General features: G+C 41.2%; 1 protein-coding gene across 3 annotated transcripts in view; it reads left to right on the top strand.

Annotated features, from left to right (window-relative positions):
* The first annotated feature begins 93 nt into the window (after positions 1 to 93).
* The window catches only part of afg2a (AFG2 AAA ATPase homolog A), a 67,769-nt gene continuing 41,804 nt past the window's right edge, over positions 94 to 26,058 (top strand). For all 3 annotated transcript variants that reach the window (XM_049750126.2, XM_049750149.2, XM_049750138.2), the window contains exons 1-15: positions 94 to 314; positions 500 to 624; positions 1,512 to 1,669; positions 1,955 to 2,016; positions 2,428 to 3,039; positions 3,421 to 3,550; positions 3,633 to 3,689; positions 4,020 to 4,143; positions 5,092 to 5,193; positions 5,466 to 5,619; positions 11,342 to 11,496; positions 15,549 to 15,758; positions 17,286 to 17,339; positions 17,640 to 17,719; positions 20,844 to 20,970. In XM_049750126.2, coding sequence (XP_049606083.1) covers positions 173 to 314; positions 500 to 624; positions 1,512 to 1,669; positions 1,955 to 2,016; positions 2,428 to 3,039; positions 3,421 to 3,550; positions 3,633 to 3,689; positions 4,020 to 4,143; positions 5,092 to 5,193; positions 5,466 to 5,619; positions 11,342 to 11,496; positions 15,549 to 15,758; positions 17,286 to 17,339; positions 17,640 to 17,719; positions 20,844 to 20,970 — 2,292 coding nt within the window. In that variant the 5' untranslated portion in view covers positions 94 to 172. The remainder of the gene's footprint in view (positions 315 to 499; positions 625 to 1,511; positions 1,670 to 1,954; positions 2,017 to 2,427; positions 3,040 to 3,420; positions 3,551 to 3,632; positions 3,690 to 4,019; positions 4,144 to 5,091; positions 5,194 to 5,465; positions 5,620 to 11,341; positions 11,497 to 15,548; positions 15,759 to 17,285; positions 17,340 to 17,639; positions 17,720 to 20,843; positions 20,971 to 26,058) is intronic.

The following is a 26,058-nucleotide window of genomic DNA, read 5'->3' on the forward strand; positions in this document are numbered from 1 at the left end:
AAATAGTTTTTCTTGACGAAGTAAAGGGATGGTTGCTGTCTAATTTGGCTATACATTTTTTGTTGCATTACGGTAAAAGGGGCGGTAGTCAACTTTAAACCCGGAAGCAATCCTTAGCCCGGTGTTTACGCATGCATTTACTTTCACATGTGTCCGATTTTTTCTTATTATTATGTCTTCGAAGAAAAATAAAAACAAATCCAAGCAGATAAACGAAGGAGACGACTCCTGTTCCTCGAGCAACTTGGAGACTTCCGGTCACGAAGAGAGTAAAAGCAACAACGCCTTCACTGCCATCGAATTTGTTGACAAAGGTAATAATGACACACCGGCTTGAAACTTGAAGAGAAAATGCATGTTTGTTGTCTGAATCTGGATTATTTGAGAGATGTTAACGCAGGACCACAGAACTCGAACAACCAAGACACCATGCAGCTTGTATGGTGATCCTTTCCACATGAATTATTTTACAAGGTGTTTGTTTTCTTGCGTTTTACAGCTGATGACAAAACGCCCAAAAGTTGCAGATGGTTGCTCGCACAACTGAGCATCAACTCATTGAAGTCGGCCGGCGTCAGCATCGGCAGACCCGTCCTCCTCACAAGTCAAACGGGACGACAGGAGGTGGTCTTATTATCCTACAAAGCAGCCTTTTTTCTTATACATTTAAATTTTATTCATGCAATAGTTGACTTTACTCCTTGTAAAATTCTGCCTTAATTCTTGGTACATTTTAATCTCATCTCAAAGTTACATCTCCCTTCATCAAATTAAAAATTCATTCTGGTATTTTTTTGATTTATTAATCATAAAATTACAATTGTTTCTCATAAGATTAAGCCAATTTATAAAAATATGTCCTTTTCAACTACAAATATTTTATTCTCTTAAAGTAGAGTAAAATATAAACCGCTCTCTATTTTTTCTGATAATTAGAATAAAAATACACCTTTCTGATAAATTGAAATGTAATATTTGTAATAACATTAATAAATTATATTTTCTGTTAAGGCACCCCTTGCCATCAAAGTCTATATTCAATTTAATGAGCCAGCATTTAGTGTTTTTGTCCACGTTCAGATATAAACATCCTAGAAGAGGGATCCTCCCATCTGTGGTCTCTTCTCAAGGTTTCTCATTTTCCCCAGTAGGGCTTTTTTGAGTTTTCCCTTGCCCTCCAGGGAGTTTAAGATCAGGGGATGTTGAGAACAATTGACAATTTTGCACATGTGAAGCCATATGAAACTTATCTGTGATTTAGGGCTATATAAACAAACTTGACATGTCTTTTCTCATAAATTCCAAACCAAAGTCTTTGATTATTCTGAGTTTTCTTTCTTATAAAATGATTCATTAAAAGTAATTTATTTCAGAGCTTTTTTCTTCTAGTTATGACGTTCATTTGAATATTTATTGCTTTTTTTTTCTTGTTAAAATCACTGCTCTTTGTTCTCATCTCCTCTGCATTTTGTTCTCTGATCTTCCATTTTGTGTTTTGTCCTTGTTGACAGGTGTGTGTGGGATGGCCTGTGGCCGCCTTCCCCAGTGGCAAAGTGGGCCTCCCCAAGTGTGCACAGAGCAACCTAAAAGTGAAATGTGGCGATGTGGTGATGCTTCAGCCTGTGACGGGTCCCGTACTTCAAGCCCAGGAAGTCATTTTCTCTGCCAGGTTAGCTTCTTTTCAAGACCACTCCTTCCAAAGAGAAAAGATGTTTTTTTTTTTTGTTTTTTTTGTTTTTACAATATATAACAGCTCCTAGGTGTTCTTTTTAAATGGTATCAGACATTCTGACAAAATAGACAAAAGATTAAAAAAACATTCTCGTTGAAATTGCTATTTTTTGTTTCCATGTTACCATGACAACAGAACAGCGTGAGAGAAAGTGAGAGACTGCCATCTGTTGTCATGATTGTGTAACTGCAGTTGTCACATTGAATGCATTTTTCCTCTTAGGTCTGTTGATGATGAGAAATTAAACACAGACGAGTTCAGGAGCTTCTTGCTGAATTCGTTAAGTAAGTTTGCAACAGTTAGGATTGAACATAATTGAACTTTTAGTCTCATATTGCGGAGAATTCTATCTATAACGTGAACAATTATCAACAAAATAGTTTTAAGCACAGTGTCAAACAGTATAATGGCCCCTTCACAGACTTCATTGAACATCTGTTTTGTGTTTTGTTTTCTTTAAAATTGCACCTTTTTCCATAAAATGTGGACTTTAATCTCATAATATTCAAGTATTGAATACATTCCATGTATTAAACTATGGAAATTTTTGGACAATTTCAAATGGGTTTTTTTTCTTTCAAAATGTTTATTTCACATACAAGTTAAATTTCTCTTAATATTCAACCTTTCTATGAAATGAAAGGAAGAGCATTAGCCTTCAATGTGGAGATTTCATGTCTTATTTTCCTCCCCAGTTGGAGGCATTGTTCTTCCCGGCAACATTGTGTCCCTCACGTACTTTGGCCGGCCGTGCAGTCTTTACGTGGAAAGTGTACAAGGAGAAGACGGCGGTGCCTGCCAGAGGCCATCTCTCCCTCCTCCTGGTCCTCCCTATGACACAGAGGAGCCGTCAGAACTGAACTCCACCGCCGCCGACCTGTCCCTCCAACTCGGTCTGCTCGCCTTAGATGATACCAGGGGTCCTCCAGGGACCCCTGCTGCCAGCACACCGCACCGACCCACTTCCTGCCTCCCTCCCCTCTCCCCGGCATCTCCCATTGTGAACCATATCGACCCCCCTGTTGACAGTGAGACGACCACTACCAGCTTGGAGGGTTCCTTTAGCACAGAATGTACTCCGCAAATCCCTGTAGTGCCCTCTGCTGGTTTTTCGAGTACTGACACCTTCTACAGTCTCGCCTCTACGACCAAGATTAGTTTTCCAGGCAAAGCCAAGCAGAAGGATGCCGAAGCCAAAAGAGCAAAAGTGACATACAGCATGATCGGCGGGCTGAGCAGACAATTGAATGTCATCAGAGAGACCATAGAGCTGCCTCTCAAACATCCACAACTCTTCTCCAATTATGGTATGTAATGACAATTTAAACAAAAGTATTATATTCTGTTCATAAGCAGATTTCAAAACAACTGATTGCTGGAATAGATTTGTGAAGTTATGAAAATAAAACAAAACCCTCATATTGCATAAAAGACAGACAGTTTAAGAACCATGAAAAATGAGGGATTACCACAATTAAATGTTTCTTTCTGAAGGTTTTGTAATTTTTTTTGTTATTGTTTTACTTGTGTAATATTGATAATTTTCATGGAAAAAAATATGCCACTGTTTTAATCCCAATTTTTTTCTTGAATATATTTCTTTCACAAAATTCCAACTTTTTTTATTTATTTTTTTATTTACTATTTGCCCTTGCTGAATTCCTACATCAAATTTTTGTCTTAACCAGGGATCCCCGCTCCCCGAGGAGTTCTTCTTTATGGACCTCCCGGCACGGGAAAGACCATGATTGGACGAGCCATCGCCAACGAGGTGGGCGCTCACATGACGGTGATCAATGGGCCAGAAATCATGAGCAAGTAAGGCTCATGCTCAGCGAATGCCAAATTCCCTGTCGTTACTATCATAGCATCTGAGTGGGCTGGTCATTTTCTTCTTCAGGTTCTATGGTGAAACTGAGGAGAAGCTGAGGCAAATATTTACGGAGGCAGCAAAAAGGTAATTTTTAGGTGGTGCGTTTAACGGTACACATGCAGGACTGTTTTCACTTTTTGCAATTTGTCTGCATCAATTTGTAATGGGCATTATCACCTCTAGAGGACTGGAGTGGAATTGCCATTTTTTTTACTCAAACAATTTATAGTTTTCATAGAAAATATAATTTTTTTTCAAAACTACAACTTTTTCCTAAAATTTCAGTTTTCTTTATGTAATTTTCTAATCTAATTCTTGTAGTCTTAAATATTGTTATGATGCATTGTAACTTTTGCATAGAATCCAGCAGATGTTCTGAAAATGTTACCGAAAGCTTGTCTCCTTGTTTGACAGGACGCCTTCCATCATCTTCATCGACGAGCTGGATGCTCTTTGTCCCAAACGAGAGGGCGCGCAGAACGAGGTGGAGAAACGAGTGGTGGCATCCCTCCTGACTCTCATGGATGGGATCGGATCCGTAAGTATCCTTTCAAGACCGGGTCCCAACCCTGCACTTTTAGCTTGTCCTCCCACTGATGTACACTGACACTTTCAGGCATATATCGTGAGGCCGTTGTTTGGCACATGTTGTAGTTTGAACTGCTTAAGACATCATGCCGGTTTGTTGGACTCGATCGCACGCATGCACGCACACACACAATAGAGTTCTCGGGTCACCGCGACTGGATGATTATCAGCTAGGAGTAGTTGTTTTCAGAGGTGCTATAAGACTTCCTGTCCAGAGGATCAATGGTTGAAATGTTGGACAAATCCCTTCCTCCCTCCGACTCTTCCTTCATTCCTGCCTTCATTCCGGCTTACTGGGGTGGAATCTCAGCCAAAGGAGGAGCACTCATCCTCCTCATTTAGCAATCAAGACATTCAGACACGCAAGGCAGTGAGTCAAGGCAACAGTTCAACTTTTTCTTTTTCATAACATTTTGCAGAATCATGGGCGCTTTATTGTAAAGTTACACTTATAAAAGAGAAATTGTTTGAAATGTTTTTTTCTATACATCAAAATTGAATTTCGCCTTAGAAAAAGGTTTCTGTAAGCACTGATTTTAATTAGACTACATTGGATAAGCGGTGTTGATGGATAATTGGATTTAGAAAGTGTAGTATGTGCATATAATTGAATATGAAAAACTTTTTTGTTTAGGAGAAATGCGAATTATTCCATTTTAATGTTTATTATTACGTAATAATAGTGTTTATATTACTTTTTGTTCAAGCTATGCAGAATTTAATTCACTGGAACCTATCAGTGCTGCTCTGTGGCTTGTTGTCAGGATTTTAAGACTCTCCCTCTATGTGGGGCAAACCCTTGCTTTAAAATTATACATACGTATATTTTTGCCACATTTACACAACTATTGATTATCATTCTATTTGCATATTTAGAATAATTCTTGATTCTGTCTAGGAGGGCCACTCGGGACAGCTTCTGGTTTTAGGGGCCACTAATCGGCCCCATGCTCTTGATCCGGCATTGAGGCGACCTGGACGTTTTGACAAGGAGCTCGAGGTACCTGATGGAAAATTCAAATACATATTTCTCCTCAAATTGTACCCACTGCATTCGCTCTGTTTTTATCAATACAGACGTACAATGTTTTTTGGAGTTCTTTAAGGCTATATTCTAGCCACCTTTATTTTAAATATGCTCATTGCAATGCCAAGTGTAATGTAAAATTATCTATAAATACAAAACATTCCCGATTTATGCAAATATCGCTTCCTATTGTACCGGTACAAGGACGCAATGGTCTGGTGACTTACCGCAATACCCACCGACAGGTTGGAATTCCCGGTCCTGCCGAACGTGCCGACATTCTGCACAAGCATCTAAGCTCAGTCCCATGTGGCGCAACCACGCAGGAAGTGGAACGGCTGGCTGACGCCGCTCACGGATATGTTGGCGCTGACCTTGCTGCTGTTTGCAAAGAAGCTGGTAAGGATAGTCACAAGTGTTTTCTGCACAACAGTAGTGGCAAATTGCAAAATATATATATATATATATATATTGTATTTTTTTATATTGAATTGAAATACAGTTTCAATTCGACTATTCCGACATTATGACTGACTACCACCCCACCAATGAAAAATGAATATAGGTCACCTGTGTCATTTTAAATGACTTTCATGCAGGTGTACCTAATGGTCTGACCATGGTTCCATCTCTTGACCTCACCTTTTTTTTTTTTTTGCTGTCACGCCTCCAAACCATAATCACTGCTGGCATCCTCCTTCCACAATGACTTGTGTTTTAAATTTCGTGTGTTGATATTGACATAAAAGGAAGTTGGGGGTTTCCGTGGCATTCCAATCCCAAAGACATAAACCACCAAAACCACGTCCTCTTCCTTCTCCTCATCCTCCCCCTCCTCACCCACAACTCTTCACACACACCCAAATGACACACATTCTGACTTAGTATACGTGTGTATGCGTCCTGGGTGGTCCGAGAGCACGTTTTTGCTGTAAATTGGCGTGATTGGCAGGTTTTCAAGGATCTAGGTACAGGTCTGGATACAGTTGAGGTATTTATTTTGGGATCAATGGAAGCTATGAAATGACTGCAGGTGGATGGTTGCATTTTTGGGACATGTCATGGTGTTGCTTGATTCAACTGTGGACTGGCCATATTGCATTCTCTACAGCTTGTTGTCTTCGCACAGAAATGAGTTTCTAAATTGAAGAGCGTAAATGATATACTGGCCAAGAAGAAGAAAATTGAATCAAATCAGACCCTCCTAGATATAAGTCGCTGTTTTTATTTTATTTTTTTGAAATTATTACTTCTAGATAGTGCATCAGGAATAAGAAAGTAGAAGATGTTGCGTTGAAAATTTGAAGCCGTCATGTGGTCTGTTGGTGTCTAGCTGGATGGACTCAATTTCAGGCATGTGCGTGCATGCGTGCACACGCTTGTTTAATTTGTGCCACATCCAGGCCCCGCTGTTTACAAGCATCTGTAAATAGGGAAAGCCCACCAAAACAAAAAATAGGGTGGTCGTAAAATTGATTATGAGCAATAATAAACAGAAAGATTTACTTCCCTAACTTTACAACTAAAAGTAATTTGCTCCCACCAGCCTCCCAAATTATTTGGCTAACATGCTTCAGTTAAAACAGTTAAACGGCGGAAAGGAAATTAAAAGGCAGATGTATGCAGGAGGATCTCGATTTGGCCTACATTGTGCTCTTGGGGATGTCAAACAATTAGATGAAAAACTCACAAATATTTGTATATAATACTAAATACAGCCGGTTTTTCAGGAGGAAGCAGATGTTGCCTTTTGTAAATACCGCACAGGTATTCCGGAAGCCCGAGCAAGTCATGAATACGTTCCTGCGGTTGTGCGATGGCATAACGCCCAAAATATTCTGCAATTTACTCGAGAGACGCTGTCCCTCCACATGCTCTTGAGAAATAGAAACACATTCAACCCTGAACATAACTTAACAACCGTTAGACAAGTCATACAAAAGTCTTGGATTGTTTTTTATATTAAACGAAAAGCACATCAATACTAGGGAATTGAAAAAAAACTTATATTACATAAATAATAAAAAAATATTCCTCACAAATATCTGAAGAAACAAATGTTAGCCCAAAACTGGGAAATATTATAAGAAAAAAAAAGATCAAATATTAAATAAAAAATGCAAAAATAGGGGGTACTAAAAAACATTAGTGAGCAGTAAAAATTTAGAAAATATATTAGATGAAGAACACAAATCCAGTCTTACTTAATTGGTCTGAAAATTGTGAATGAACTCCAGTCTATAGCGGTGGATAAGCACAACTCGATAATGTCACCTTTTACTATTGGGCAATCCTAATAGAACTTGTGACGAGATTGACGGATGCCTGCAGGGCAGCGGAAACTCAATTCAACAATGTGTCTCCAACATTTTTGGCTTTCGGGATCTTCTCTCTCCTGAGTGCTTTTGGCCTACTCAGAGCACACATTTGGTTTGGTTATGAAAACATCCGATGGGAAGGAAGACAGGCAGAGGGGAGGGAAAAAAGAAGGGGGGGGGGGGCAGCGACAGCACAACACGCTTTAATTTGAACCTTATGTGCACTCCCAATTCTTTCCAGAGATTGAGTGGGATCAGAATATGCAAGAAAGGACATTTACAAAGTGGTCCAACTTTGTAAGTACAGAGTTGGTTATTAATCATTATCATTTTTCTCGGTCACAGGTAGCAAAATGTCCTAGTAATTATCTGATCGCATTCAAGCCAATGAAAATATTGCATCTGCTCAGTTTTTTAGTACTATTGCTGTAGTAGGGCGCACGGTGCTGCACTGGTTAGCACATCCGCCTCACAGTGCAGAGGTTCTGGGTTCGATTCTGGCTCCGGCCTCTCTGTGTGGAGTTCATGTTCTCCCCGTGCCTGCATGGGTTTCATCCGGGCACTCTGGTTTCCTCCCACATCCAAAAAACATGCATGGTAGGGAACATTTCCCAAATTTGTTTGTGATGGCAACGTCTCCTCTGGCTGGGGCGGAGGCCGCTACCGCTACTACCGCCACTGTCTCAGCGCCGGGATCTGCCGCCTTGGGGGGTTAAGCGCACATGTTGAGCGTTGGAGCCGGTACGCCACATCTCCCGCCTCACTCCGGGTTCTTTCCACATCCTGCCTCGCCAGCTCGCTTCCACTCAGACCAGATGTTTTTTGTGCAAGCTAAGCAATGTTAGCGTCGTTGTCGTTGTTTGAGTGATGAGATGCGGCACCCTTGGGGGGGATCTCGATTGGAAGAAACACGCTGACCCCAACTTGACTTGTTGACAAACCTGCGTTCATTGTGTTTGTCGCCACGTTTCCCTCACCTCAAGCTGGAAATTGCAAACAGGATGCAGCTCCCCTCCCGGTGACTGCATGCTGGCTCCCGGCCCGTCCGTACCACTTCAACATTTGCCACACCGAGAACCCCGCTGCCTCTGAGCAGGAAGGCGCACACATGCGCTGGAAATGGTTGTCGCTAATATACGGTTATCCATCTGTGGGGTTGAAACGCAGTTGCAGGATGGCTTTGGAACTACTAATCATTGCCCACGTGCAGGGTTTAATTCAGAGTTATAAAACGGGCCTGTTTTCTTTAGTTAAGAATTTTCCTTTCCTTATCTCGCGTTGTTTCCTGTTCGTTTAGTACCAACCAGTGGTGGGGCAACAAGGCCTCCTGTGCTGCTTGTATCGATCAGAAGCACTGTATTTTCTGGACTATAAGTCGCAGTTTTTTTTTTATAGTTTAGCCGGGGGTACCACTTATATTCAGGAACGACTTGTGTGTGAAATTATTTACACATTTCACAAGTTATTTTCACACTAAACCACATGAGGGCGCTCTAGCCCTGTGGAATAATTGGAACTGCAACTGACGTAAACCACGTAGAAGAGGAAGTGCTGCATTTTCTAATCTCAGGAGTTAGCGGAGTTGTTTAAAACTGACACAGAGGATGAAGATGGATTTAATGATTTGGAGTGACACGGATGGTTCAATAAACTTGTTAGCATGTTACTTATGCTATAGTTATCTGAATAGCTTTTAATATGTTATGTCAAGCACGTGCTCAGTTCGTTGATTTTGTGTAATGTAACGTTAGCATACCGTACAATTATTCAGCCTGTTGTTGCTTCTATTCTATTTTTATTTTAAATAGCCAAGATGACATGTCTGTTCTTGGTGTGGTGTTTTATCAAATAAATTTCCCCCAAAAATGCAACTTATACTCCAGTGTGACTTATATATGTCTTTTTCTTCTTTATTACGCAGTTTATGGCTAGTGTGACTTATAGTCCGGAAAATACGGTACATCTATTACCAAATACTGGATATGTTCAATGAACTCGTCGTCATTTATACCTAATAGTCAATTATTTTCACTCTGTAGCATTTCTCCCAGTTCTATTCCTTCCTGTACGTGTTCAGCATGTTAGATTTTGTTTTGTGCAGTCGAATTTCAGCCTCTGTTGCCATGTCAATTAAATTGATGCAATTAAAAATGATTGATTAAAGGACTAGCCTTCAAACAAAACTCTTAACGAGGTTGAATTCATGCGCATGCACGCACACACACACACACATACACACACACACACACACACACGCGCACGCACACACACCACATATAAATTGGGCTGTACGCATTTGCCCACATCCTGTCATGGCTGAAAAAAAGACTATTTTTCTCGTTGGTTTTCAACCCTTTCTTGGAATTGTAGAGTGCTAACCTTGAGCCGGTTTGGCGTGTGCTCAGGTATGTAACCTGGCAAATCCATCGGGTTCTGCATCAAACAAAAAAGCCAGTAGCATATGAAATAAATAAAAATCTACTTCAAATCTGAGACCGACTGTTTAAATATTGCCGGAAGTTTGGTTTGCACCATGCAGATACGGTGACATTTACGTTATACCAATAACTAGTTTGACAAACGTGCCAACAAACAGAAATAAAACTGCGAGTAACACATAAATTGTCATAAATTATTAATCATGCCCATAACTTGCTACCTGTCGACCTGGTTGACCCCCGACTGCGTATGACTGATGGAAAGCTGCTGAAATTTTTTTCGAGTGTGAAATCATTGTCTTAAAACTTCACAATCCATCTGCAACGTCAACTTCATAGCAACCGCGAACGATCATAAATATAAGTTTATGCCGGGGCGGTAAATACCGCACTATCCGAGACTTGAAATAGTTCCACCGTGAAACAAACTGCGCATTCTTTCTGTCCATCGTGAACGTTTGAAATAACTTCTTTTGCTTTCATGGAATTTTCCAGCCAAGAGTTGTCTCTTTTGTGCTAATAAAAACCTTTTCCTGCGAATAAATACGTTCTTTCTTCCCGACATCCTCTGCTTTGTGCGTGAAAACTCACTCATCGCCTCGCTAGTTTCTTCTTAAGCGCTTTCCCGTGACTTCTTTTGTGTGGCGAACAAAGGCTGAGTTTTGATAGTGACACATCAATGTTTTGCCTGTCTCCTCCCGGCTTTAATGCTGATGTCTCCTATTCAAACCTCATGCGCTTCCCACTTATCTCAAAAAGGGGGAATTAGCCTTCATTTGGTTTGAATTTGCCCGGCGTGTACGGTCGCATCGCGCAGCCGCCCAAATGCTTTTGAGTTTAAATTGGATTAAATGTTGGAGCCGGGATGAAATGCCTCGAGTCACAACGTCGTAAACAAGTCCCACTTCCTTGCCGTTGCTCTTACTTTGTCAGGTTAATGGCCCACTGTATTTGAAGGCAACAATTCAAATCTTTTTTTCCAGTCTTTGCTTTTAATGAAATTGGTATTTAAAGAATCCTCTTCCATTATGAGGCAATGAAATGAATACAACACCTAAAAACTAGTAACAGTGCCTCTCTTTCCGGGGCTTTAAAAGTGACCTGACCAGTGAGTTCTAACGATGATTTTTATATCTCCAATAAAGTTCTGCGACTGGTCTTGTAAATTTCTGAAGGGTGTAGCGTGTGATTACATTGAAGAAATGGAAAATAAACTGAGTTGAGCCCTGGGGTCTTCAGACTAGGGTCAATTAGTGGAGCCCAACGTTCAAAGCAAACATGCTGAAGCAGCATTTTGCGGTTATGCTGCATGCAAAGGAATAAGCTGCCAACCAAAGTGGTCAACACTAATTGTCTTTTCTCCAGGTTTAAATGCACTGAAACGAGCAATCGGAGCATCCGACAACCTGTCAGACCAGCAGCTGATGGGCAACGTGACCGTCACTTTGTCCGACTTGCAGTGGGCCATGTCAGTGGTGAAGCCCAGTGCCATGAGGGAGATCTCCATCGATGTTCCCAAGGTAGCGTAAGCCTTTGATTTCAAGTGGAACCCAAATCAAAAATGTTCTAATATGTGCCTTGATTAATATTGTGTCATGAAATGTTAAGCACTTTAATACAGCTTCTTTCAGGGTTCGGTCACGTGAGGATACTTTGTCAAATTCAATCAAAAATAGGGGGCAATACCGAATAAAAGGTCAGCTCAGAAAATGGACGAAACCGGTTGGATTAATAGACTTTGTTCTTATTCCATAAACAACAACAAAATGTGGCACCCCACAGTCAAAATAATTACTTTGGATTAGTACAAAGGTTTCATAGGCTTTCGGAGAGAGGTGTCAAACTTGAGACCAGCTGAAAAATTGCCGTTTTACACCCTTCCAATTTTTTTTATTTCAATACATTTGTTAATGAATTTGTCATGGCGCCAAAAGCACATTGCGAGCTAACTGTAATATTCACTAGCCAAGGGCTGAGCTGCACTCTATTTTTTTATTTTTTTTTACAGAGTAGCTTGAGACCCGAGTCTTTTTAGGTTTTTTAATTTAAAAAAAAATGTGGCTCGTGCTAACAGTTAGGTGCGGAGGTTTGGCTTCCCGGTTGAAGGAGGAATTTCTCATTGACTAGTTAGCTTTCATTGACAAAAACAAAACAATGAATCAGAGAATCGTGAACTCGACTATGCGGGGATGACTTTCCCTCAACCATTTGAATTGATATCAATATGTACCACAAGATGACCTTAAATCACATAACTCTCAAATGTTTTCACTTATTAAAAAAGCCATTCTAAGTGTAAATAACCTCCCCTGAAAGAAGGAGGGAAAGAAAACCAGTGAGTGTTGCAGTGGCGAGACGAAGGATGTTTTGACATTGCATGTGTAGGACCTAATGGACAGGAAGAAGGTTAACATCATCCTCCGTTGGTAATTCAAAGCAGATGGGCTCAGCGAGGGTTCCTGCCAGACGCCAACATAAAAAAAACAGAAAAGAAAATGAAGACGATATGTCCGTCCTATCATGTGCGCACCGCACCGCCTTTTTGCCACACTGTTCACATCCAGCGATGTTCACTCCTTGCGGCGAGTTCCTGGAACTGGAAAGTGACCCCCAGCCCTCCTCCTTGGCAGCCCAGCTGAAAAGCTAGCCGCAGAGCTCCGGACTTGATTATATCCACATGAGTGAAAACATTTGTTTCGAATCCCTTTTATATAAGAAACTTCCAGCGAAGGCCCCAATCAATGCGTGCCTCGAGTTCCTCAGAAGACCTCTCCAATCACGTACGGAGGTACTTGTGCCTTACTAATTCATAATGAATTCATCAGCATCCTTTGGACCAATGACAGCGCAGCGCTACAGTGGTTAGCACATCTGGCTCGCAGGCGAGAGGTTCTTGGTTCAGTTATCCTCCAAAATCAGTTGGGATAGCTTCCTCCATGACCCGAATCAGGACAAGCGCAATGCAAAATGGATGTGAGGCTTTCAGCAAAGTTGAGCGGTTGGCAACCAATGAGAATTCCCGTTGTAAGCGTAAATTGGATGGAAAATATGAGAAGCATTTATGCGCATTATGTGCCTTTAAGAAGTGTGGCCTTATAAATTAGATTGAAAGAAAATCAATTGCAGGGGAACAATGTCCACTGAGAATCTCACATAGGTTGAAAACTAATCGAGAAAAAAAAGCTGTTTCAGTCCAGCTCTTGAACTTATTTCACCCTTTGTGAGCCCATCAAAGCACCAACTCCTCTTGTAAAGTTCAGAAAACAACAGTAAAAGGTAATAAGGGGTCTTCAAACTTCAGAACGAGTGAGCGAGGTGTGAGTCAAAGCGTTAACCTTGTAATTCCACAAATTAATTCTAGCGTGCTGGCCATGCGACCGTTAAAATCTTCAGAGCAAGAATGCCACGCAAAGCCCTGAGAGGAGTGATTTGCGTTTTGCTGAGTAACGCGTCTTGTGGGCCAACGCACGCCAGCCTACATGTCGTAAAAACCAACATGCAACGTGGGGCTTCTTGAACTATGCTGCACCTGTAGTGGAAAGAGATGCCTTTTCTGTCCCAGTAGGTGGCAGCAGAGGGAAAGGGTTGATATAATTGAATACCAGAAGAAATAGGCAAAATCATTTCATTAACCAAAAATGTTTGCAAGATATTGTCAACGATCGAAATGATTGGAAAATGATTGTTAAATATTATGTATCAAAGCCATTTTCTGTAAATATTGCATATTCGTGATATCTTTGAGAAAATTTGCTAGACATTGTAACGTTTTTATTTATCATGCTGTCACCATGTTGTGTAGATATGATTATCTATTGTCAAATTACTGTATGATGCTGCTATTGGCGCTTGTGGAAAAATATAGCAAATTGCTTTATTGGACTACTGTTGGAATGGCAGGAAAACTCTCACAAATGGCATAAACGATTTAAAGTTTGTCGGCGACCCCTAGCAGTAAAAGCCAAAAGTAAGTACTCATTACGATGTCATATCGTTTCCAACCAAAAATCTATTATCGTGCATTTGCGTCATCAAGATACTCTTGGTATCTTTTGGAAAATATTGTGCTTGCATTCACCGCAGTATGTCTGCTTTTCTGCTTTTATCTTTTTTTTTTTCAATCAGGGCTATCTAAACAAGCATTCTGTCTTTCCGGCCTATCTCTCTCTCTCTCTCTCATGATCTCCTCGCTCTCCTTCTTCCGCCCCCTTTTTGGTGCTGTCCATAAATTGCTTGGTATTTACAGTATGTGGCCAGATGCCAGATTTCCATGAGGTGCTTGGTTCCCCGGAGACGGCGCCGGTGGCCTGGGATGTGTTACCTCTGTGTGATGGAGGATGTTGCTGGTGGAGGGGTGTGATAGAGAGAAGAGAAAACGATAAAGAGAGGGAGGAATAGTTAAAAGGAGCTAGTGATGACTTAATAATGAGAAGAGACTGTCAACAGTGTTAACATTTCTAACTGTCATACAGTATATGAATAATGGGCGCCAAAATCATTTAATTGCCTGTATATTACCAAACTGTCACTCTAAAACACTTTATCGTTCAAAATGGATTGATTTGGAATGTCGTGTAAATGTTTGGGAAAATGTCTGGCTTATATGTTGCAGCTTTACAACCTGTAAGAATACCAAATACTCCTTTCTCATTCGCCATTTTAGCTACGTTTCTGCCCAAACAACCGCTGTTAAGGTCATCGTTGCACATTTTCTGCAATTTTCTTCTGCTTTTCTGTTCCTGTCTTGCTCGTAATCCCTTTCCCCTCAAGCATTTATGACTTTGGAAACAGATAAGTTTTTCCCCATCTGGGAAACAGGTGGAAGATATAAGCGTTTTGCCAGGAGCATTCTTCTTTTTGTTTTCCATCAGTGGAAACTAGCTTTGGCACTACTATAGCATGTTCATAGTTTTTTTTTTTTTTTTTTTAGGGGGCCAGTTTCAGACAACCATTGAATGTGAATGAAGGCAGATGGTGAGAGGTTATGTGAACCGCACAAGAATGCGCGGTGATTTGAATGAAAACAGGCGAATGCGTTGCACCATGGCGTGGAATTGAAGACGTGAAGAGTAGAATGGATTGCGCGTGGAAGCGTTAGTGCGGGAAGACGCTGGCCTCCCACCCTCGCTCAGACAAGCAGCCGTTGGCTGACTCCAACATCACCTCATAATTCAACCGGAATTATCAGTTCCTCGCGTCCTTCCAAATATTCCCTTCAGTGCTTCAAACGCGTTTGTCCGTCTGGAATAATTTATCACCATTGGCTTTGTCTGAGAGGTCTTCAATGAGACTGGCTTCTGCATACAGTAATGTTTTTGTGAGGGATTTCAAGTCGGGCTGAGCGATTTTCTCAAATAATCTACCTACGACCCTCCCTCCCTCACTATTACAATTGCAATTTAACGTGTGATTTTTCTTCCAAGGTCCCCTTCCCATATATTGTTTTAACAAACACAAGCTACCAAAGTTTTGCCCTAAAGGTCTCTCATATCTTTGAAATCTCGTAAGTCAGCTCACTTGTCTGTCCAGGTTGTAATTCATCTGAAGACCAATATCCCTAAACCCAATACAGGTCCGCTGGGCTGATGTCGGCGGTATGGAGGACGTGAAGCTGAAACTGAAGCAAGCTGTGGAGTGGCCCCTGAGGCACCCCGATGCTTTCACTCGCATGGGCATCCAGCCACCAAAGGGGGTCTTGCTGTATGGGCCGCCAGGCTGCTCCAAGACTATGATAGCCAAGGCCCTGGCCAATGAAAGTGGCCTCAACTTTCTGGCTATCAAAGTGAGTTTGCCTTGATTGGCAAAAATTGAATTGTTGTTTGTGGTCACTTCCAAACACGCAAACACCTCTACTTAAAATTAGGTCAAATACAGCAAAAACAAAAACTCCTAATTTGTTTGTAATTTTCATCTGAATGTCTACACACTTGATGAGCACGTAGTCGATTTAGAAAAACACTCAGCTGATTAATTTTTGGTCATGATCAACCTTGACCCTGAGGCTTTTATTCAGGTCAAAGTTCGACTAACAAGAAAAATGTGCATGCCGCAAATAATATTGTGTCATGTGTCAAATCAAAAACTTGGATGAAGGCTCTCTGAATCCGTCATTATTTATTTTCATGAGACGGCACATTAACGTGTTTTTTTTTAATGTAAAACATCAATGACCACTCTCAAATAAATCACAGCAGTACAAAATCAGGTACGTAAATCGTGACCTAAAAAGTTTGTTTTTGTTTTTAACTAATGTATTGATTTCAAATCATGTTCGTGTGTTTAAGCCACTATGCATCCATCAATATTATCCTTACACGGGCTTAACATGTCCATCAACGTCTTAGAGAAAAGGTTTCCCCTTGATGACCCCGGGAGGGGCATCTCGCTGCCTCACTTCCTGTGCCAAGAGCTCCCTTGTGTGACCCTTGACCCTGTGTTTGTCCATTTTCATTCATCACCCCTACCACTGTCACCTCAGCCTTCCTCCCTGCCGCCATTCATTCACCGCATCCTGACAGAGACGGATGGACCAAATTGTCGAGTTGTTGATCAGTGATTGTCTTTCAAAGCGGTTGCCATGTGAGACGGGAAGTCGCAGCTGCTTGAGGAAATGCTAACGCTAATTCAGTAGCCCAAAAAAAGTCTTGGGTGAAGGCAAAACTGAAGTTGAGCATTTAATTTTCATTTGTACATGAGGAACATATTTCAGTCATGTAGAGATAAGATAAGATTTGTAAAAAGAAAATGAAAATGTATTTAACCCAAAACAAAACCTTTTTATTTCTGTAGTTATATCACTATAAATCGAAAGAAACTGATGTCATTTTGGACCCAGCGTCTCAGCAACCTAAAGTTGCCCAGAATCCATTAAAATATCTTTGGCCTCCGGGGAAAAAAAAAAAAAAATGCCTGGTATTATCAGATGCTCAAAAACAGTCTAAATGAACGTTTATCTGCTTAATCTACATAAACCGAGCAAGAGAAGCAAAAATGAACTAGTATTGAATATATCAAAGTTGACCAACAGTTTAACCTCAGCTAAGACTTGAATTGCTGACATTGGAAGGAGTCAATGTATTTATGAGGGTTGATGAGAAGGAGAGCAGAGTGGAGATGCAGACTGTCACATTATGTTCGTTTCTTGGGTTAGCACAAACTAACTAAGTCAACTAAAACCGCTGCACAATTCTGATACATTACCATGTTAATGAGTGCCTCTAACCCAGTGGAATGCTTTTGGCAGTCTCAAAATGATGATTCAAATATCTATGAAAAAGTTTGCTAATGTCCACCATTGTTGACTTTTCAGGGTCCCGAATTGTTGAGCAAGTACGTTGGCGAGTCTGAAAGAGCCGTGAGAGAGGTGTGTCCCATTTTTCACTTTGTATTCGACCTGTAAGAAGAAATAACATTTTCCCGCCTCTGACTTTGACGCACCTCGGTAAACACGAGATGCTGGCACAATTCTTACTGTAACTGTGAGCTGTGTTGTTCATTTGATTATTTTTAGCGCTTGATGTTAGATGTGCTCATACGCACATTATGACGCCATCAAGTGACGCATTTCCTGTTTACGGTCGCTGCCAGCTGAGGACGATCTCCATTCAGCATCTATTTTAAAGTCCCCTTTTCCTCCTCTCCTGTCTTTGTTGCCACCTCGCAGGTGTTTCGGAAGGCCAGAGCCGTCGCTCCCTCTATCGTCTTCTTTGACGAGATCGACGCCCTGGCCAGCGAAAGAGGAAGGTAATTGTGCTATTAATAAATATAAATCGTGCAGTATTGTTCACCTCTGAGTCAACAGACTTCTTTATTGTCTGGGCCGTGACAAATGCTCTTAGCCGTTCTCTTTGTGGCCTGTCCAACACAGTGGACGCTCTTTCTTTAATGGGATGGCGCATCTGTGGTGTGGAGGAAATAGGATGGCGGAGGTAGTTGAGGGGGTTGGCTCGACAGACGACATGCACCGGAGGCACACAAACGTTTCATTGTCCCCCGTACCTTGCAGATGGGGGCGGAGGGAGGCCAAATATGTGTGATTTGTCTGTCTTTCTGACTTTCTGTCTGTCCGTCCATCCAAATGATCAATCCACATATTCCATCCATCTCTTCTCAAATTTAATGGTTAAAAAACCTCACCTTTCTTGACCAAATGTGTGATTCCGTCTCCAGATAACACATAGGGGAGCAAAAACAGGAAGTAAATATTAACACTTCATTAAAGTATTGAAAAAAATATATATATATAGATCATTTGAAACCATAGCAAAGTTTTGTGAGCAAAGGTATGATTTCAGACTGTCCCCTGACATGAGTCCGATACAATGATAAACGGATGGATGGATGGATGGATGGATGGATGGATGGATGGATGGATGGATGGATGGATGGATGGATGGATGGATGGATGGATGGATGGATGGATGGATGGATGGATGGATGGATGGATGGATGGATGGATGGATGGATGGATGGATGGATGGATGGATGGATGGATGGATGGATGGATGGATGGATGGATGGATGGATGGATGGATACATGGATACATGGATACATGGATACATGGATACATGGATGGATACATGGATGGATACATGGATGGATACATGGATGGATACATGGATGGACAGATAATGGGTAGATGTGTATGAATACAGGGAGGTAAATAATGGAAAACGGCTGACCAGCCTAAAGCAACCCACTATTAAAGAGCATTGATTTATCCCTCATCCGCCAAGGTTATTTATGCGCGTGCACTTTCTGCCATGTTTAATCAATAAAGTGGCTCGTGCAGCCCCTCCCTGGGACTTTCAAAACTGTTGACACAGGAGGACCACCTCTGTCTGACTCGTGGCGCGTGCGCGTCCATTCCCTACACAGACACGTAAAAAAATGAGAAGCACCTGTAAATCTGTCAGCCGACCTGCCACGAGTCCAAACTCGTGGGATGAATTGAGCAAGGCAAGCCAGATGGAGCGAAGGGGGAATGTAAAAACACACAAAAAAATGGCACACAAAGGTGACAAACATTGCACAAGACTCTACAGATATAGCCAATGAATATTGTAATGAGGACAATCTTTTTCACTCTGAAATATTTTAAGTATAAAAATATATATATAAACACATTTTAAAAAATAAACACCTACAGTATAATAGATAATCGTGAGTGTACAAAAATGAATGTAAGGGAAAACCACCAAAATAAAGGTTTTGGAAAATAGAAATTCAAAACATTTAAAAATCAAAATATTTAAAACCAAATAATACAATAATAAAAATAAAATGAAAAGCAATGTCAACATTAAACAGTGTTTTTCAAAAGAAAGATCTTTACTTTATAAAAATGTGTAAAATAAATACACTAAATCTAAATAGTGCAGACAGTATTAAGTATAATAAAAAATCACGGAGAACAAAAATATAAAGATAGATACATATTAAATAATATCTTAATTAAAAAAACTAACTGAAGCAAATATTGAAACATGATACATAAGAATGTAGGTAAAAATGCAAAATGTGAAAGTTTCTCACGATTTAAATAGAACAAAAATAGGAATAAAAATAAACAACAAAAAATAGAATACCTTCCCACTCCACCCCCAAAAAAGAAAATTAAACCCAATTAAAAAAATGCATTTTCTTGTAAATGAATTTAAAATATCGATTTGGGATCTATTTGACTCATCAAAATGCTACAAATAAAAACGTGGCCGTAGTGTTCTGGTGCCTTTTGATGACATCATTGGCTGTGTATGCTCAACTTTTGCTGCCAACGAGTATATTTGCCCCCTTTTCTTATGAAAGAAGCTGTTAAGACTGCACAAACGAAGGCTTTCAAATGAGTAGTGTGAGTTTTTCAAGACGAATATTAGCAATTAGAGGTGATGGATGTCACTTCCTCTTGCAGGGAATTTGCCTGCTCTACCATCCATCCATCACGCGTGTCTTTTCTGGGCACGTTTGTTGTTTCAACACTTGTTTACTTCTTCTAACCTACTCCATCACTTCACTTCAGAGGAGGCAAAAGTACTCACACTTTGTGTTTAAGTCGAGTGACTTGTGTAAAATCGACTTGGAAATTCAATTGCTTTTGTTTGCGCCTGTCTCATTTAAGTTCTCGCAGATATGATTCTATCTTAAAACGTTGTGCATTATTTTAATTTCCACCTATTCAGTTTTTTAACAGTTGATCGGGCAAGTAGCCACAAGGTGGTGCATATTTCTCGAAAACTCTTCAAAGTTCCAACGTCAACTGCTTTGAGTAGAAATTGCAAAAGTACAAAGTCTCAAATGTACTTTGTTAGTGAGCATGTTTTTCAAGCGATGAAGTTAAAAAGAACAACTGAAGTAGTGTGTGAAGACTATTTTCGAACTGCGTATATGCCTGTCTTCGGAATTAACCAATCGCATTCAAGCTCTTGTTAAATGGGAATCGGCAAACATTTGTCACAACTTTTAGTGCTCCAAATACTTGGATGTTCGAGTAGGCTTTTCCTGACATAAAGGGAAAAAAAGAGAAATAATACAAATAAATACAAACTTGAAACAAAATGACATTTGAATTTAAAAAATATATATATATAATTGAAGAAATACATAAAAAGGAAAGTTAGTTAAAAAAGTAATAAAAAAATAAGGCTGAAAAAAGTGACAAGCCTTTTTGACACAGTTATAAGGCTTGAGAAAAATAACTACTCAAGTAAATTACAGATACCTGAAAAATGTATAACAGTATTTTGTACTTAGTTACTTCCCACCACTGCTTCACATTCAGTTTATTTTCCCTCCACTCACGTCCATCGTTCATCACATCCTGTCATTTACTCTCATTTTCCGCCATGTTCTCCATCACCCCCTCTCCAGCTCTTCGGGATCGGGCGGCGTGGGCGACAGGGTCCTGGCGCAGCTCCTGACAGAGATGGACGGCATCGAGCAGCTCGGCGACGTCACTGTGCTGGCCGCCACCAACCGTCCGGACATGATTGATAAGGTAAACACACGCCAGACTCTCCTTTGGTCTGTGATTGATAAGGACCCCCACAACCCCCCTGCCGCGCACCCCCAACCCCAACCCCTGTCCGTCCTCGCTTCCCCCTCCGCCACTGTTATACATGATTGATGAGGTTAAAGGTGCCTCTCTTCACTCTCCCTTTGGGACGCTGTCATTGCTTTGTTTGCTGCGGATAAATACAACAACACATTGCATTTACTTTGTTTGGCTCTCATGAGAAATGATTCAACATAAACTCTGTGACAGCTGCTATTCTAAAATAGATTCTATTTAACACCCAATCCCCATTGTGAAAATGCAAAAATACATACCTGTAAAAAAGTAAAAAACATTCAAACAGTTTAGAACTCACACCTAAAAAGTACCTGCAATTTTAAATTTAAAAAAAATTCTTTAAAATATTCAATGCATAATCCAATGTTTTTTTTTTTAAAAAACTAATTTTTCAAAAATGCCTATTGCGTTTTTATTGGTAGTCTTAATCTTGAGGCAAGACTCCAAACTCTTCAACCAGTGAAGAGAGTTGATTTGTTTTCCCCCTCTAGCTGCATTTACACACTTATGTTTACATATTATTAACCAATTTAATGTGTGGATGGACCAAAAATATGAAATAGACCAAATTTGGTCATGCAAGGTTTTCTGCCCAACATTGTTATATGTTTAGCATTATTGTACAATGCCCAGGAAGCAACTTTCTCACACACAGAAGGGAGTGTAGAAGTGACTCATGAACTGTATGATAGATGATCTAAACGTTGACGTTGTTTCCGGCCTCTGTTCCAATCAACTCCAGCATCTTGATTTGAGTCACTTGAAGATGATTAGTAGGACTTGTCCTTTTTGGTGGCCTCTCTGAGAAGCACATCTCCACCTTCCTCTCTTTTATCTCCTCCTCTTCCCCGTCGACAAAAAGCTTTCTTTGCTCTCTTATCCGCCCATCTCTGGCCTAATGAAATTTCCTGAGTGCTGATCAAAGGAGGCGTCTGGGCCTTTTCAAAGGCACACAGGAAGGAGAGTGTCCTGCTGCTCCTTAAAGGGCAGACGGCTTGTCTATTTTTTGGTCTCTTTGGCTCTGGGCCACCGCAAATACTTTTGCATGGATGATAGGAGGAAGCGTTTCCTCGGAAAATAGAAGATGGAACAGCCTTCCGTATACATGGCAACGTGCTGGGTGTAGTCGTTGACGCAGTCAGGAGATCCCGGTTCAAATCTCGGACCAGTTTGATTTCTGGGAAAGAGCAGGGGGTCTATTTTAAGACTGCATTTATTGGTCTTGACGACCCAATAAAGTGAAGTCGGGGAAACAAGCAAAGACTGAGGGCTACGTAGTACTCAATTGTGGCGCTGTAGCCTTAAATTGCTCCCATAATTTTCCATTTCTTTAACACCCACCTAAAATCGTCCTGTCAGTCAGTCCACGGGCATCGCTACTTTTGAGTGCCTCATTGTTCACTGTGAGTGAATGCACATCATGCTCCAAAATAAGGGGATGACCACTGTTGGTTTGGCCCCAATGGAAATAGTGTAGTGATTGACTTTAAATCCACTCCAACCTCTTTGGGTTCCCCTTATGGGGAATGGATCCATCTCAACAGTGGCGGAGTGACAACAGCTTCCTTCTTCTTGACAAGCAGCCACTCTCTCATTTCCAATTTCTTTTGTAGCTTTCAACGTGAGAAACACCCCGTTTCCATTTGCCAATACGTAGTGGGGGGGGGGGACTCTATTAGGTAAGGTAGGCTGCTCAGGCTTTTTGTTGCTGCCTTGGACAGATGGGAAGCCCCATGCATCTCCCCTCCACGAGTGGGCCTCTCAGGAAGTGGTCTCCCAGGCAGCTGAGAAATCACATCACCCCCCCCCCCCTCCCCCCCTTGCCCACCATCTGAGTGAGTGCATTGCTCATAAATGGACTCCCATAGTCACTTATGTTGCGGTGGAAAACTGTCAACGCAAGGCAGAGCTTTATGAAATGAATGCTAACTGATCCAATGTCAAGTCATGCGGATGTGGAACACACTATTTTAGCCCTTGGCGTACACACACTCACTCACACAACACACACAAGCGTGCACACACCACAGCAGGCACGGGTGGTCATTCCAATGCAAATGGCAGGATATGACGGGGTGAAAGGGGGGGTGGGGGGGGGGTGAAGATGAATGGAGGATGTAGGGGTGTCAATGCAGTCATTGTCAGCTGTTGGTGGTGAAGAGGAGGCTCTAGGGGGCCTCAGCTGTTTGAGGGGGGGGGGGGGGGGGGGGGGGGTGAAGGGGAGGGTGCTGAAAGAGGAAACGAGTAGAGGGTAAGTCATTGATTCCAGTGTGATTCCAGATCTGTTGTCCATCACTCAAGCGCCCCTGCAGAAGAGTGAAGTCCACTGTTTTAAATGATGATGAATGCTCATGTGATTAGTCAAGAAGATTCCATTTACTCACACTTGGAGTTTCCAGTTTGGGTATTCAATCAGGTTTGGGGTTCTCACGTGATCTTTGAAAACAGTGTTTCACGTTGGGATTTAAAGACAGGTTTAGGAGTTCAGAGGGTTAAGTTGGAGTTTTAAGCCAGAATTTAAAGTTCAAATCAGGGTTTCAAAGATGTTATGGTTTCAAACACGCATTATGGTCTCAAATTTTATATAGTATATATATATATATATTTTTTTTTAATAAACTGGAGTTTAAAGACAGATTTAGGGTAACAGTTTTAAATAAGGACTGGCTAAGTGTTTCAAGTTAATCCTTTGAATAGGCCTGCCAAATAGTGAGTTTACATTTACTCTTCAACCCTTCAAAGTGCTGAATGTTATCACCCTGGCCGCGCCAACTGTATTATCCAAATGGATCAATACAGTCTTGGCAGATTCCCCCAGGTTCAACTTTGTCGACCCTGTGACGCACAAAGCGGAAAACGTGAGCGTGGCCCATGTACGGTGTGACTAACACATCTGAATCAAACACAGAAAGACACTGAGGAGAACAGCCCGTTCTCTCGCTTCCTGACAGATAAAACAAAATGTTCCGTTTCATGTTGTTTATCCCACATCTGCTGGAAATCAGGCGCAGGGAAGCGTTGCGCCGTTGTGCGTTCTTTGGCAGCGAAAGCAAAAATAAATAGCCAATCAATCGGCGGGAATTTCAGGCATGTGCTTTTCCGCCCGGGGGTTTGATTTTAATTGAAGGCCGCTCTGCCAATTAATCATTTTGCCGCTTGTTCCCTCCAATGAATGTGGTGGCTTTTTAGCCGCGGTCGGAAGTGGAAAGACGTGCGAGGCGGCTGCATTCCCCAAACCGACTTGCGAGAACTTCAAACTAGGTTACATGACGAATAGAAATTGATTTTTCTGTTTGTTGCTTTTGAGAATTAGAGCGTTACACATTTAAACGACAATGTTTCTTCGGGTTTCAAAGGTTTTCGAGACAGTGTTTAACCAGTTTTAAATACATGACCCCCCCCACCCCCAAAAAATGTTCCGCTGCTTTACTGTTTCAGTGATCTGGCAATTTGTTTTAGAACCTCGCTATCAGGAGGCTCAAGTCCGATTACGGTTTTGCAGATTACTCGCAGATGTTTTTGTTTTTCCTTTGTTGTTGTTTTGGACCAAAAGTGACCAATTTCTCAGATCGCGGAGGGCGACAAACAGAAGCCACACAAGTGGTCTTGATACAAAGAATACGCTCTCTTCAAAGATGAACTCTCTGCATTCGAGATAAGACGCCAAGCAAATGGCTGTAATTCCAGGCGGCAGTCTGATCACCATACTTTTAATCTTAATCTCTTAATCTGAAACATATAATGAGGTTTCAAGTAAGGCTAACAGTTAAAGACCGGTTTAAACTCGCAATTTAGGGTTTCTAGGATGGGCTAGAGCTTGATTATTTGATATTTTCAAATAATGGTTTCAAAACAAGGTGAAGGATTTTGTCACCAGGTGAGGTTTTCTTGTTTTAAGTTTCAAGTCTGGGTTATGGTTTCAAATTGTATTTTCAAGACAGGATTAGGGTTTTAAAATGGAGTTGGACCATTGCCCTGCAGTGTACGTTACACACAGGAGAGGGCGCCAAAGCTGACTTGCAAGCCTTGTCTCAGTTTTTCCTTGGTCCCTTTATAATCTTCATGCATGTACCCCCTAAATTTCATAAGAATTCAAAAGTTGTCTATTTTATTAGTTGCAAAACTCACAACTTGTGTCATTTGAAAGTCAAGGTATCATTGTCATAATTTACTGCTCATTCTTTAATGGACTCCGCTTTGTGAACTTGACTGTGCACGTATGTGTGTGTTATTTGTGCACATGCCAACCATTTGATTATGAATGAGTCTAAATTCAGATTTGTAGCAGAACTTTCCTATCTCTTGGAGTTTTTCCCGCGGCGTTTATCCCGTTGATGCCGAGCACGCGGGCTCAGTTCGATACAGCGTTGGCCAGGTGCTGCCGGGAGTTGAAAACAAGCGCCCCGCAACCATAAAGGTGCACATTGATTCTGAGCAGCCTGAACATCTGCCAGTATCACCCCACACCGTGCCCCCACCCCCGAGCTGGTGTGGACGTTGGCTAATTGCAATCACGCTCCAATTGCACCCCCGTGTGATTACGGGGCAGCTTGGTAAATATTCGGATATTAGCTCAAGTGGCGCTTTGACTTCCTTCTTTGCATTCAAAGCACACGTGAGTGATTGCCGCTACGCCGGTTTGCATCTTGCCTCTTCATCACTGGCGTTTCCCACCTCGGGGCCAGGGAGAAACTCGTGTGACCTTTTAGAGTCTGTTAGCATCCCCCCCCCAAAAAAAAAAACTGTTTTCTATGAAGCAGAATGATTTAGCAAAATAAACAATCTGCATTTTTTTTTATTCCTTCATTATTGCGATTGTGATTTAATGATGTTTCAAGGTCCTCGTGTTTTTATACAAAAACAACAAATCGACCAAATTTCCAGTGGTGATGTTAAGTAATCGCTGTCTTCCAGTGTTGAAATTACAATTTAATAGCAATTAGTCAAAGATTATTGTCATGCCAAGTCAAGCATATATCGAAGGAATGTCTTCTGTGAAACTCAAGTTAAATA

Source organism: Syngnathus scovelli, chromosome 1 (genome assembly GCF_024217435.2).
Source record: "Syngnathus scovelli strain Florida chromosome 1, RoL_Ssco_1.2, whole genome shotgun sequence".
NCBI lineage: Eukaryota > Metazoa > Chordata > Actinopteri > Syngnathiformes > Syngnathidae > Syngnathus > Syngnathus scovelli.